Here is a 14,931-nt window from a genome sequence, read left to right as displayed (position 1 = left end):
CCCCTAGTCCTCTGAAGCCCCTGCCCTTTGGCTGCATCAGTCTTTTTTTTTTTTTTTAAAGATTTTATTTATTTATTTGACAGAGAGAGACAGCGAGAGAGAGAGCACAAGCAGGGGGAGTGGGAGAGGGAGAAGCAGGCTTCCCGCTGAGCAGGGAGCCCGATGCGGGGTTTGACGCCAGGACCCTGGGATCATGACCTGAGCCGAAGGCAGATGCTTAACGACTGAGCTACCCAGGTGCCCCAGGCTGCATCAGTCTTTAAGCCTACTTCTGACTTCAGGGCCTTTGCACCGGGAAGGTCCTTCTCCTTCCTCTCCGTCTGGTCAACGCCTCCTCGGCCTCCACGTCTTGGCCCTCTGTTACCTGCCCAGGGGAGCAGCTCCCATCACCCCACCTGCCCCACTCTGTGCCATTCCTGGTGCTCAGTCTCATGTGCTTCTCCCCTGGAGCAAGGGTATCCACTCTCCAGGCAAAGACAGGCTCCCGAGCCTGGGCCTGGGCACCCAGTACAATCTAAATGACACTAAGCTAAGGAGGGACCCAGACCGAGCTCCTTTCCTGTCCTCACAGACCTGGCGCCACCCCAGGACACTGTGAGACCCAGGGCCTCAGCTGCGGCCCACAGGGGCCTCTGCCTCTGTCCTTCCGCCCACGAGGGGCCCAGTGAGGGGGCCCACACAGTGGAGTTAGGACAGTAAGCCTGGCCCCCAGGAGTGCTGAGCCAGGGTGGCCATGGGGGTTTGGGCCTTTCCTGGGAGGGTCTCCACACCCCACCTCCACTGGCCTGGGCTGGTTTGCATTTGTTGGACGTGTAATCTGAGTACATGGATCGTTCTGTAAAGCTTGTGCTTCTAATTTTCACAAAAGTATACTGTGCTATGGTTGTCATTTCTCTTTCCACTTGATGTGATGACTTTTTTTTTAGAGAGAGAGAGAGAGAGCACAGTGCGCAAGTAGGGGGGAGGGGCAGAGGGAGAGAGAATTTCAAGCAGACTCCACGGGGCTCGATCTCACAACCCTGAAATCGTGACCTGAGCCAAAATCAAGAGTCGGACACTTAACCAACTGAGCCACCTGGGTGCCCCTCAACGTGATGATTCTTAAGATCCTTGCCGGCTGTCTGGGCGTCTCTGATCTAATGGCTTCATCTCTTCCACAGCGTGTACCCACCCCTCACCCATGATGGATCTCAGCTTCCCAGACAACGACCTGAGCTCCTCACACCACTCTTGAGGGGGCTTTAGACTGTTTCTTAGGGAAACGTGCTCAGGAAAGGACCGGCTGGTCACCGAGCCCGTGTGACTGAGTGTGGTGGGGCAGGCCCCCTGGGGCCACAACCGGACACCCAGTGCCCTAGGCTCTGCCCGTCCAAGAGCAGGCAAGTGAGCTCTGCACGAGCTGGTCAACCTTCCTGGTTTCTCTCCTGCAGACGATCTGTCCTTAGATCCTGCCCTCTGCCAAGCCCCCACATTTGGCTTGGGCTGGGAAACTCCAGTTTGCTATTCATTCAGAAGCCAGGCACGAGGGAGCACTGGGCCTTCAGAGACCAGAGTACAAGGGATGTGGTCCCTCCTGCCCCCACACGGCCGCGGCCCCAAGACCTCACCTTGATGACCAGGTCCACAAAGCCCTTGTCGTCATCGCTGGAGACGGGCGTGTAGGGCCGAATGACCAGGTTTCCATCGATCCGAGCTGAGAGGTAGATGTGCTGGCCTGCAGGATGAGGAGGGGTGATGCCGGTCCCGAAGGGGCCACGGACTACCTTCTGCAGGCTGTGCTGGGTTGAGTCAGCCATCGCCCCGTGCTCCGCCCTGTCCTCAGAGGCCAGCCTGGCCTGGGCTCCAGGGCCCCCTTCCCACCCCCACCCCCCGGGGATTCCCATCACGCCCCAGCCTCCTGCTGCCACGCCTCTGCTCCTGCCGGGGACACTGCCGGGGACAGCGGGGATTTCCCCTCTCTTTCGGACACTCATCTTTGGAGGCCCAGTGTGGCTGTCACCTTGAAGCCTTCCCCACTCTCCCTAGTTCAAGTGTAAAGCTCCCACTCTCTGACCCAGCCCCCGGCGTCACTCACCGACGGGGAGGCCCAGGATGTGCTCGGGCGATGGCAGGGCGAAGCGGAAGCGCCGGGTGTCGTGGCTGATCAGCTGCAAAGAGACCCGAGCCGTTGGGCGGCACCCCGCCCCCAGCCCTCAGAGCTGCTCGTGCCCCGTGCCACCCGGAAGGGATGCTGTTGCCACTGCGGACACACATCCTGCACACGCGTGTGCACGGGCGCCGAAGGCAAGCACACCGCGTCTGCTCCCACTGGCCCAGGGAAGGGCAGGGGCCCGCCCGGGGCCACCCAGCGAGGTGATCAGGGTAGGGAACAAACGCAGGATCCCAGAGGGAGGCTGCCAGATGGTCCAGAGAATTCTGGCGGCAAGGGGGAGGATCCAACCCTGCCATCAGCTTGGGCAGTGTCCTGGGGTGGCAGGAAGACCTCGGGCCCTGGGCTGGCAAGCTAGGGGCAGAGCTGAGACAAGGCCCGTGTACCCGGGCCGAGGACACAAGAGAGGGGCTCCAGACTACACTAAAAGCCCCCTGAGAAGTGGGACGGCTATGACTGCAGCAGGGCTGCACAGGGCAGGAAGCGTGCCTGCCCCACTGCTCACGAGGTCATGGCCATGGCTAAGAACCCTAAGCCAGGCCTCCACCCTGTGCAGGATGGGCAGGTGACAGCCACTTCCCCTCCAGAGCAGGGCAGAGGCTGGTTAAGGGCCAGGCTGGGCCGAAAAAGGAGCCGGAACCCAAGCCCCTGAATCCCCATTAAGCAGTCTTAAACCAAGGCCAGGGGAGGCAAGCCTCCCACAGTAAGCTGTAGTCAGAGCCGGGAACAAGCCCAGCACCCCAGCCCCCTGAGGCCCCTGTGGGGTCTCTCCTGCACCCGGGGCAGCCAGGACGGGGGGTGTGGAGGGGCCACACAGAAGGCAGGCCGCTGTCCAGCACTGGTCCGCGCCCACACGAGACCAGGCGACGTGGCAAAGTCACGGATGGACACAGTGTCATCACTTGGAGGGAGGACAGCAGACTCCTCCAGAGGAGCAGAGCATCATTCTCAGTTTCCCTGAAGCATCCGAGCAGAGCCAGGAGGCCCGAGTCTCAGAAAGCCAGAGCCCACCCACCACTCAGGACGCAAGCAGCAGTCTCTCCACCCCAGCAGCCCAGGCCTGAGGCTGCCTCCCCCGGGAACCTTGCACTCCACGCAAACGGAGCCCCCAGGCCTCCTGGGAACAGATTCCAGGATTATCCATTGGTCCTGGGGCTCAAGGTCAGAAACCCACATGCCAGACAATTTTTGGAAGAAGAAGAGAAACGAGGGAAAGACTGATAATTCTTGGGCTGGATGACAGTGGCAGGGCACATCTGTGTGGGGCTCAGCACGGTGCTGGCGTTCAGGAGGCTGCTGGCCGTGATGAGCCGAGCAGTCGACCCCCAGAGCTTCAGGGGGACCTTGAGGGTCAACAGGTACGGGGAGGGCAAGCAGTGGGGGCTTCCCTGTGCCCCTGGGGGAGCTTAGCAAAAGTATCAAAAAGCGGACCCACCTGCTGACCCCGGAAAGCCACCACTAGGCTACAACGGGGAGGCGGCAGATTTAACTGCTAAGACATTAGCCTCCGGCTCAATCAAAAGGGACTGGTGGGTCCACTGTGCAACATCCCTACAGGGAAATACTAGACAGTCGTCAAAAATAATGAACCAGCTTTAGGTGAGATGTGATAAGGTGTCCATGCTGTATGGCTGGCTAAAAAAATCAGGTTATTAAAAAAGTGAGAGTAAGTATATACACGCCTAAAACTCTGCAAATCCACGTATATGAATGTGATGCCCAGAAAAGGCTCACACGGGCCCGTGAACTGGGACCCTCCACACGGGGAAGGCGTGGCAGGGGATGGGACGGACGGGACGTTAATACTTCACAAAGAATTTTTATAGTGAGCACATACAAGCCACACATTCCTTCTGGAATTAAAATTTTTTAAAATATATATAAAACATAATGAAAAGATAAAGCCTGGTAAAAGCCTCTGGGAAGCGATTTTTTTTCCCCCCATCTTTGGTTTTTGACGTTGTCTGTGACCTCCCGGTCCTGTGCCTCAGGGGACCTCAGACTCGCATGGAGCTCAGGGTGGAGCCAGGGCCCAGGGCTCAGGGCCTGGCAGGTGACTTTCTCTGCTCCATGACTCAGTTCTCCCTGTCACACCCTTCCAAGGCAGCTGCCGGGGGCCAGAAATAGCAGCAGGGAGGGGCTCTGCTGAGGGAGAGTAGGGAGAAAAGCAGCTGTTATAGGGAGGCAAGTCAAAGGAGGGAGAGGATGGTTTTAAATCATGATCAGACGTTTGAAAAGGAAAAGGGTCAAACAGGAGGGCAAGAGTAAGCCTTCCAGAGGGGTGGATGGAGCCCCATAGTGAGATAACGGGATCACGAATCTGCACAGAGGAAGAGATACCGGGGTCCAACAAGTACCAGGCCCGGAGTAGATGACCGTGGGGGCAGGGAGCAGTCATTCACTTTAAGGAAAGGGGCACTGGGCTAGGAAGCTCCTGGGACCAAGGCGGGGGTAGGCCTGAATTCTGGTTCTACCCCTAACTCACAATGTGACCTCAACGCCCCCCTGCTCCCCTCTTGCCCTCTGTTTTCCCATCTGTTAAATGGGCGCTTCGACCCCAAAGTCCTGAGGGATCCCTCTTGTTCTGGCTTTCTGTGGGATAGAGAGCGTAGTTCGGAGAGCAGGCTCTGTGGTCAGAGACCTGGGTTTGAATCCTTCTGCATGCTTACAGGTAACTTTAGAAGGCAACATCACTTCAATTTTCCATCTATAAGAAGGTCAAACAACAGGACCTACTTTGGAGCGGGGGCCGGGGCCCTGAGCACACACAGCAGGTGCTGAGAAACACTGTGATGCTGGCAAAGAGGGCGAGGAGCCTCCATGGGTCCAGACCCCCACGGTGTCAGGCACTCACCTCCTTGTCGATGAGCCGCAATGGGTACTTGATGTCCGGGCTCTCAAGGGTGATGGCCGGGGTGGAGCGCTGGAACAGCTTCATGAGCAGGCTGTAGAGGAACCAGACTGGGGAGAGGACCACGTGGCCCAACTGAAATGACAGGGACAGACCCACGAGGTCAGTGTGGGTACGGGGAGGGGCCTGCCCCCTGCCCTTCCCGCAGACACACCAGCTGGTTCACACCTCCAGGCCTCTGCTCATGCTGTCCCCTCTGCCAGGAGCACCATCTCCCCACCATCCTCATCCAGGGAATCCCAGCATCCATTCTGGTGCCGGCTGGGCAAAGTTATAAAACCCAGGCACATGAAACCTATCACCGTATTCCTAAGTCACTGGCAAAGCTCCATTTCCCAGAGGAACCAGGACAAAGAAAGCTATGTAACAGAGCATGTGTCCCTTTTCACTTTGGCTGCCAGGAAGCTCAGAGTAAAGTTCACAAGTAATTGTGCTTCATCTTGAGCACTGTGTATCTGTGCTCCCTCCCTCCTTCCCTTCCTTTAGTCAATTTCCCTGGTCCTATTAAGTGATGTTGAGCGCTAGCTCTATTTACATAGACACACCCCTGAGCCCAGAGTTCTGCCTTAAGGTGGGAGAGACAGCTGAGGCACTGAACTGGGCACTGGGGAGCTCTGCTCCTGCTGGCTGTGGGATCCTGGCTAAGTCCCTTCCCCTCTCTGAAATGAATGGACCAGATGATCTGCAAGGTCCCCTGAAACTCGGAGAGTCTACTGCTCAGCACCATGATGAGCCCCACACGGGCGTTCATCTCAGGACAACCCTCAGTGGGTTGTCATCACCACTTTACAGATGAGCAAGCAGCTCAGAGAGGTGAAGCAACGTGCCCACAGTCACACGGCAGCTGGTGGGTGGGGAGCTGCAATGTGAACCTGAGTCCACTCACTTCCCCAACCCCACTCAAACAGCGGGCCCATGCTCACTCTCCTGCGTGACCCCGAGAGGCTCCTCCTTGCCAGCCCCCTGCCCCCCCATATCTCAACCTCACAAAGACCCTAAGAGCTAGTTTAGATTTTTATTTATTTTTTAAAGTAGACTTCTTTTTAAGGATTTATTTATTTATGGGAGGGGGCGGAGCACACGAGCACGGGGTGGAGCAGCAGAGGGAGAGGGAAAGTCCCAAGCCGACTCTGTGCGGAGCATAGAGCCAGATGCGGGGCTTGATCCCACAACTCCGAGATCACGATCCGAGCCGAAACCAAGAGTCGGATGCTCAACTGACTGTGCCAGCCAGGCACCGGTGTTTAGATTTTTAAAAAACAGAAAACCCAAATCCCATGGCCAGATAGCTCACTGCTTCGGTTTACTTGGGGAGAACAACCTTGTGGAGGAAGACAAGTGGTCACCCGTTCTTTCTAGCTGTTTTTGTCCCGGGGGCAAATCACTCAGCCGCCTCTGAGCTGTTTCTCCATCTGTGAAATGGGATCGTTTCATCTGCCTCTAACCATGAGGAAAACAGTGAGGGCCATTCTCCAGGACAACTGGCCAAGACTCCTCAAAAATGTCAACGGCACAAAAAAACAAAGAAAGGTCAGAGAACTGGTCCCAATTAAAGGAAGCTCTGGTGGGTTGAATGGTGGCCCAAAGATATATCCACCCAGATCCTGGGAATGTGACCTGACTTGGATAAAGGGTCTTTGCCGATGCAACCATGCTAAGGATCTTGAGATGAGATCATCTGGGATTATTCTGGTGGGCCCTAAACCCCATGACAAGTGTCCTTATAAGAGAAAGAAGACTCAGAGGCCACATGACGACAGAGACAAAGACGAGCAAGGTGGCCATAAGCCAAGGAAGCTAAACATTGTTGACAGCCACTGGAAGCAGGAAGAGACAAGAAGGACCCTTCCCTACACTTCCAGAGAGGGTGGCCCTGCCAACACACTGATTTCAGACTTCTGGCCTCCAGAAGAGTGAGAGAATAACATCTGCTGTTTTATGTAGTTTGTGGTGACTGTTAAAGAGTCCTAGGAAACCAATATAGAGGCCAAACAGACAGAGCACCAGAATGCGATGAGTGGCTTTGGACTAAATCCTGCGTCAGAAATAAAACAGCTATAAAGGGCAATATTTTTTTAAAGATTTATTTATTATTTGAGAGAAAAGAGACAGAGAGAGTGAGCACAAGCAGGGGAGGGGCAGAGAGGGAGGGGGAGAATCTCAAGCAGACTCCCTGCTGAGCGCAGAGCCGGAAACAGGCTTGATCTCACAACCAGGACCAGAGCTGAAATCAAGAGTCGGATGCTCAACCGACTGAGCCACCCAGGCACCCCTATAAAGGGCAATATTGAGACAATGGGTGAAATCTGAATTAAGACCCATGGATTAGATAAGAGCATTGCAGGGGCGCCTGGGTGGCTCAGTCGGTTAAGCGTCGGCTTTGGCTCAGGTCATGATGCCAGGGTCCTGGGATTGGCCCCACATCGGGCTCTCTGCCCAGCAGGGAGCCTGCTTCTCCCTTTGCCTGCCGCTCGCTCATGCGCTCTCTCACTCTCTCTCTCTTCTGTCAAATAAATACAAATCTTAAAAAAAAAAAAAGGGTAAGAGCATTGCATCAACGTTACTTTCCTGATTTGATCACTGTCCTGTAATTAGGCAACAGAATGGCCTTGTCCTTAGGGGGTAAAGGGGCATCGTACCTGTAACTTATTCTTAAATAGTTAAAAAAATAAATAAAATATACACACACCCACAATAAAGCAAATATAGTAAATGTTAACACTGGGTCCATCTGGGCAAAAAGTATACAATGGTTCTTTGCACATTACTGCAACTTTACTGTAAGTCTGAAATTATTTCAAAATAAAAAGTGGGGGTGGGGTGGGGAGGAGCCCACACTGGTGGTTTGAACAGTGCGGTGGTAGAGGCCCATTGAGGACGGCAGGAAAAAGCTCCTGTGTGTCCACACAGAACACTGCTTCTCCAGAAAGCTGGCTCACGTTTTGTTCTCCAAGCATCACTAGCACACCTCCCTGACTTTAATTCTCTCAGCAAATGACCATGTGTTCTCCTTATCATCATCCTACAAGTTCCCCTTTTTGCCTTGGTGGCCAGGAAGCTCAGAGCCAAGTTCTCTGCTTGCATGGAGGCCTCTTTGCTTCCTTTGTGGGCTTCTGGAGATAGCATATTCTGCAGAGCATGGACCTGGAAGTGGCTGGGTGAGAGGACCCTCACCTCTCAAGGTCCAACCCACTACTCCCTGGCTTCCTAGAAGCCTTGCCAGGATTCCCCAGTTTCTATCAACCCAGGGAAGGCGCTCTGGCTGAGTACCTGAGGCCTCTCTGAGCCTCAGTGTTCTCATCTGTAGAAGGTAGGTAAGAGCTACTGCTCTGCCCACCTCCTGGGGGAGCCGAGATATGAGATGAGATGGGGGCGCCCAGGTCACAGAGGAATGTGGGTGCACACACAGGAGCTTTTTCCTGCCGTCCTCAATGGGCCTCTACCACCAGGGAGATGGAACACCCAGGTGAAGGAAGGGCAGAAGCACAAGATCCCATGGCAGGCCTGGCCCCTGCTCCCCAAACTGGCCCAGCAGCTTCAAGTTACCTTGTCGCAGCTGTGGTTTCAGGCCCTTTTTTGGGCTCAGAACAATGTGCCTTCTCTTCCGGGCAGGGCCTCCAGGCTGGGTACAGCCTAGGCCCCACCCCACAGAGCCCCTGGTCTGTGACTAATGAGTCTGAAGTAAAGGCCCATGGGAGCCAGCTAGGGCTCCCTTCTCCAACCCCACCCATCACAGCAGGGGCTGGGGCCATGCGGCAGGGGTCTCTGGCCACTGCCCATTTAACCAGCACCCACCGTATCCCAGGCACCACACGGCGTTTCGCCCATCCTGGGTCTCATTAAGGGGCCTGGTTGGCAGCCCTGAACCCGGGGGTCAGAAGGCCCAGGTCTGAAACCCCAGCTCAGGACCTCAGGAGAGAATCTCTGCCTCTCCAGGCCCCACCCTCCCCAAGTGCAAATGGACGGTCCCATCTAGGGCTGGGGAGATGGGGGGGGGGGGGGGCGGAGATGGAATAGGGCACACACAGACCAGGCCGGCAAACGTTTCCAAGCTGGCAATGCTCGGCAAATGGGATGTGAGCAAACCTGGGAGAATCCTCCTTTCGACCTCAGGCCATAGGCGCCATGATTATCATCAGGTTACAGATAAGGAAACAGACACCAGGAAGGCCAGTATCTTGCCCCAATCGCACCAAAGTCAATCCTCAGGGGACCACACTCACAGGGGATACTGCTGTCCCTGTTTCTCAGTTAAGTGACTTGCCTGTGGTCCTGCAGCAAGTCAAGGGGTGGAGCCAGGACTCAATGCCAGGCCTGTCTAGTTCTTCCTAGGCCACCTCCCAGGACGGATGCCCTCTCTGTGCCCTGGCCACAGAGCCCGAGGCCCGAATCCCACCTGCTCCACCACAGTCCGATATCCTGCCTCCCACAATGAGGCCCCAGCTGCCAAGCCAACAGGGCACCCACCCCCTCCTCAAACACCCACGATGGCTCCCCATTGCCTACACTCAAGGCCCCTACTGTATGGCTACAACTCTGGCCAAAAGCCCTTCTTGCCTCAGGCCTTTGCATACTCTTCTTTCTGCCCCAAATGCCCTTTTTCTTCCCTCATCCAAACAGGAAACTCCTATTCATTCTTCAGAGCCCAGTTCAAATGTCAAATCTTCCTTGACTGGCCCCTCCCTAGTTAATCAGGCCCTCAGAGGACTTCCACAGCCCCTGCTCCCCTCTGCAAAGTCTGTGGGAGTGAAGAGATTCTGCAGGCCCCTCCCAGAGAAGCCATATCCGTTGGGAACACTGCTGAGGGAGAAATGAAGTGAAGTTACATTTGCAGGAAATCACCATTGTAGGGAGCCCTGGAGATGAATTGAAATGACAGTAAGAGCCAGCTGGAGTTGTGTTTGGTGCTCCCTGGAGTTTTATTTTCCCGAGTGCACAGCCAAGTTTAATAACATAAGACCCCTTGGCCTGCAGCTCGCTCCCTTGCATTTCCTCACTGACCCACAGCAGTGGGAGATAGGCCAATTGCATTCATTTGACAAATGAGGAAACTGAGGCTCAGGGAGGCCCAGGGTGAAGTCTGGGCTTGGGTTCCCAATTTTCTGTCCCTTATCTCTCACCTGCCCCAAGCCCACAAACACTGGCAGTGAAAACGATTCCTAAGTCAACAGCTCTGAAGGCAAGTCCTGAACAAGGGCTGCAGCCCTAGCACAGACCTTCCAGATGCCAGGTCCCAGCCTCGGGGACCCCGGATGCCAGCCTGGGCTCAAACAGCCGGGGCCAGCGCCCACATGTGGTCACGGCTGACACGGAACAGCAGACCCCAGAGCAGAAGCCCCAGAAGGGTGGGGGCATCTGGGTGTCTCATCACCACGGCACCCCCAGAGCTCAGAGCAGAGACACTCTGTAAATATTTGTGGATAAATTCGTGAAGGGACAACAACAAGCCCCACCCCCGCCCCCACTCCAGGCCTTTCTCTGACTCTTTTTATTTTGTCTGGAAGTTTCAGGAACCAGGGCAAGAGGCCAGGTCCCTCCCGGGAAGGCACGGGCCTACCAGCTTACCCTGTCGATTTAAAAAACCCACAGCCCTCCACAGAGCACAGGCCCAGGCGGCTAGGATCCTAGCTTCGATCCTGTTAGGCGCACCCACCTTCCAGAGGTATGGTAGGATCAGTGCCAAGGCCAGAAGGGGCCGCCCACGTGGGCAGGTGGTACAGGTCAGCTGCCTCCCTTCCAGCGCCCACTGCCAGGGACTGGGCTCTGCAGAGCACTGGGCGGCCGCCTTGCGCGTAATTATTTCCCATAATCCTGAAGCCCATTCCAGGCCAGAAAGCTGAGGCCCAGGTGACAGACCTGGCCCAAGGGCCAGGATTTGAACCCCGGCATCTGGCTCGAGTCCATGCACTGAGTCACCGTACAACACTGCCTCTGTGTGCCCGCGGGCACCGTGCGGCCCCCGAGAGAGCAGAGGTGGACTTGGCATGCGCAACATTCCTACCCGGGGAGGCCGCTGTGGGCAGCTCGTCCTTCAGGCCAGAAACCCCCGGGGAGCACACCTACCAGGGCTCACGCTGGATTCGGGGGACACAAGCCAGGGCACCCTGCCCCTGAGGAGCTCAAGCCAGTGGGGAAGCCAGACGCAGTCAGGGGAAAGGGTACAGTGGCTTCATCTCCCGAAAACTGAAGGCTCTGCCAGATTCACAAGGGGCAGGGATGCCCTGTTCCCGCAACTTGGGTGCCCGCAACTCTGCAGCCCCCGCCAGCCCTGCACCCGACGGGCAGAGTAAACAGGAGGCAGACGGCTGAGGCCAAGGCCCCACCCCAGCTCCTCCTCAGCGCAGTTGCTCGTACACACACACACACATGTACACACACGCACACACACACGCACAGACCCACGTCACCACAGCCTTTGGGGGGGTGGGTCTAGGAGACAGCTGCCTCCCAAGCCTTGACCCGATGCCCCCCAGGCCATGCTCTGCCCACCAGGGAACCCAGCACCTGCCTTTCCTCACCTCTGCTGACACAGAAGGGGCAGCCAGAGTCCCAGGATGTCTCCAGGGAGCCCCCAGCTCGCCCACCACTGCTGAGGGGCTGGTAAGCCTGCTCCCCTCCACGGGGCACCCTGCCCTGCTGCTCAGCCCCCGGAATTCCCTACTGGGACCGTGGCATCCACTCTACCCGGGTTAGGTCTGCGTGGGCAGACTGAGCCCCCCCCAGGTGCCAGCTCCCTGTGCTGAGCCTTACCTGCCTGTCGCCCACCAGCTGTTCTGCTGCGATCTGAGTGTCCACCCCCCTCCTGGTCCCCTTCTCAGGAAGTGGAAGGAAGTAGGAGGGAGGGGAGGAAGTTCAGCAGAGGGGGGCTCCTGGCTCGGAACTGTGGGGGAGGGGAACCGGGGCGGAGGGGCAGGTGCACAGCAATGCTGCTCTCAGCAGGGGAGACACAGCCCTGCTTTGCTGGGGCCAGGGCTGAGGGCCACAGATGAGGCACAGGGCAGCCAGGGCGGGGGGCAGGGGCAAGCCTGGGACTCTACCTGTAATGGCAGCCTGTCCGGGCCCACTGAGCACTCACGGCCGTGCTGGGGGCAGGGGAGCCACTGTCCTGGATGGCGGGCCAATCCCCGTGTCCCCCCCAGGTGGCTGACAGACTCAAATGCCACCCCTGCAGCGGGGGCCCCCTGGAGTATGGGAGGAGGCCTCCTGCAGAGCCTGCACATCTCCGATAAGACGTCTGGGGCCCGGGGCCCGAGCCAGCCTCCCGCAGACCCTGTGGAGACCGTGTGCCAGGAGGCCTAGCTCGGGTCTGCTGTGGGTATTTCGGGCTAAGCGGGGATCCCAGCAGGGCACATACAAGGAAGGGGCAATTCCTGCCCAGCCACCTGGGGGGAACACTGGGCGACTGGCCTGCCATCTGGGACTGCGGCCCCCCTGCCCCCAGCACAGCTGTGAGTCCTCAGTGGGCCCCCTGGACCGAGGAGGCCGTGGAGTTGGTGAGTCTCCTGACTCTCAAACAGGGCTCTGCCCCTCACAAGGGGGTTGCCAAGAGGCCTTGGCTCTTCAGCAAAAATGTATGGAGCGGCCACACGCTGGGGACGCACTGACAAATCCTACCAACACCAGCTAGAAGGTGAGAAGCGTTGGGAAACAGAGCAGGGGTGGGGGTCAGGGGGTTGAGTAATGGAGGAGGAGGGTCAGGACGTTACTCCGAAGCTGAGTAATACCCACAGGTTCGCCCTGGGCAAGGCTGTTCCTTGGTCTGAATGTCCCCCAGAGTCCTGGGCTGGGCCACAACTCCATGACAAGTATCCAGGCCAAGAGGCCTTTTGCCTCACGGTGAGGAGGAGCCTCCCAGAGCCAGAGGGAGGAAGCAGGCACCCTCCAAGGCCCAGGCACCCGGGGTGGCCGTGGCGGTGGAGGCAAGTGGCTCTGGGCCTAGTCCTCAGTGCCAGGCCTGTGACCAGGGACCAGAGTACGTGTAAGGGCATGGGAGGCTGCCCTCTGCCTACAGCCTTCACCCAGCCCGGCCACTGGGGCTTTTGAGAAATCCAAGAGCAGAGGCAGGTGTGTGGGGAGGCCCTGGGCCGACCCAGAAGTGACAGCATGGTGGCGGACTTAGGAGCCCACAAGTTCGGGCCCCGCCAGGCACAGGCAGGCGGCCAAGCGTGAGCTGCATTTCTTCATCTGTGCAATGGGGCTCACAAGTCTGTCAGCTTCTAGCATTCACGGGAGAGCCGGAGCCAGGCCTGGCTGCGCCCCAGGGCCCCTCCCCGCAGGAGACAAGGCTGCAGCGCGGTCACTGTGGCCCAGAGAAGCCACAAACCCTGCCACCCGACCACAGTACACATAGACTCCACGCCTACATTCATGGGCTCTCCGATGCTCTCACACACATTCACTCCCACCTGCTCACTCGCTCACACACACACAGTCTCAGCCTCACACCTCCACACTCACGATGCCCACCACCCCTGCTTCGTAGATTCACACTCAGCCGCACATCTGCACTCTCAAACTCACGCACGTGCACACTCACACTTCACATATTCGATCAGCCGTGTATTTGCAATCACAAACTCGTGCGCATTCACACTCACACGCACTCTCGTGCACACTCACACCTCGCACTACACCTAGTCGTGTCATTTATTCCCGCCCAGCCACACACGGGCGCTCTCAGACTCCTGCACATTCCCACTCGCTCACCGGCACACTCAGTCACACTCCAGCTTTCCCCGCCGCACCCTCTCCCACCCTCACTCGCGCGGCTCACGGGCGCAGCCCGCTCCTCCCTCCACTGGGCGGGACCGGGCGGGATGTGAGGTGCGGGCGGGGAGGGGATGCGGGCGGGCGGGCGGGCGGGCGGGGCGCCCCGGTGCCCATCAGCCGGGGGCCCGCCCCCCGGGGCCCGCCGCCCGCACGTCCCCCGGGCAGGAGGGCTGGGTCCCGGCGACTGAGGGCCGGGGCGTGAGTCGCGGCTCCCGCGGCCCACGCGCGGGGCCGGGCGGGCCGGGTGGGGTCTCCGCGGCCCCCGTCCCCGCGGCCCCCCGCGCCCCTCCCCGCCTACCGTGCTCAGCTGGGCTCCCATGGTGGCGCCGCACGGTGCTCGCTCCTCCGTCCCCGAGACAGTCGGGCCGCCGCGCCCAGGCCCCGCCCCCGGGCCGCGTCACCCCCGGGGAGGGGCGGGGCCGAGCGGGCCCAGGCGGCCCCGCCCCGCACGCCGCCGCGGGGAAGGGGCGCCGGGGGACCCCGCGCACGGCACGTGGCCCGCCATGCGAGCGCGCGGCCGGGCTGGCCCGCGGGGCCGCCTGGGGTGGGACGTTGGCCGGCTCTGGGTCCCGTTTGTCAGCAGAATGGGGGAAGATGGCGCCCCCCCCCCATGGGATCCGGAACATAAAGTCCGGAAACCACCAGGCCACGCCTGGCCTGAACTCCGACGGAGGCACCTAGCGCGGTGCTGGGCCCCGGGTCCTGACACTGCTTAGCGCGTTCCCCTCCAGGCCTTTGAACTCGCTGTTCCCTCTCTCCGGGACACTGTCCCCAACGGCCTCAGAGCCAGCCCCGGCCTACTGTTTGGCTGCAGGTCAAATGTTCCCTCCTCGACAAGGCCTGCCCCGCCCCTGTGGTCTTCCTAGCACTTGGCCTGGAGCTGAAGTCGTCCCATTGCGTTCCCTGGGGGCGGGGCGGGGCGGGGGGAGTGGTCTGCCTCCAGGCCCACTGCATCCCAGCGGACTGTGGGCTCCCTGAGGGCAAGACTTTTTTTTTTTTAAGAATTATTTATTAGAGAGAGAGAGGCAGAGGGAGAGAATTCTCAAGCAGACCCCACCCACACACATACTGAGCGTATAGCCTGATGGGGTGCAATCCCAGG

At 58.6% G+C, this 14,931-nt stretch overlaps 1 protein-coding gene across 1 annotated transcript in view; it reads right to left on the bottom strand.

The window, feature by feature from the left end:
* The window catches only part of LOC123843181 (NADH-cytochrome b5 reductase 3), a 28,109-nt gene extending 13,827 nt beyond the window's left edge, over positions 1 to 14,282 (bottom strand). The window contains exons 1-4 of the mRNA XM_045872395.3: positions 14,128 to 14,282; positions 5,004 to 5,135; positions 2,075 to 2,147; positions 1,608 to 1,714 (exon numbers count right to left, since the gene is read on the bottom strand). Coding sequence (XP_045728351.1) covers positions 1,608 to 1,714; positions 2,075 to 2,147; positions 5,004 to 5,135; positions 14,128 to 14,148 — 333 coding nt within the window. The 5' untranslated portion in view covers positions 14,149 to 14,282. The remainder of the gene's footprint in view (positions 1 to 1,607; positions 1,715 to 2,074; positions 2,148 to 5,003; positions 5,136 to 14,127) is intronic.
* Positions 14,283 to 14,931: the final 649 nt, after the last annotated feature.

The sequence above is a fragment of the Mirounga angustirostris genome, unplaced genomic scaffold (assembly GCF_029215605.1).
Source record: "Mirounga angustirostris isolate CCGP_5_RB_7025 unplaced genomic scaffold, mMirAng1.0.hap1 SCAF_5, whole genome shotgun sequence".
Taxonomy (NCBI): domain Eukaryota; kingdom Metazoa; phylum Chordata; class Mammalia; order Carnivora; family Phocidae; genus Mirounga; species Mirounga angustirostris.
The sequence above is the reverse complement of the archived record's forward strand: the minus strand, read 5'-3'. Positions and strand labels throughout refer to the sequence as shown.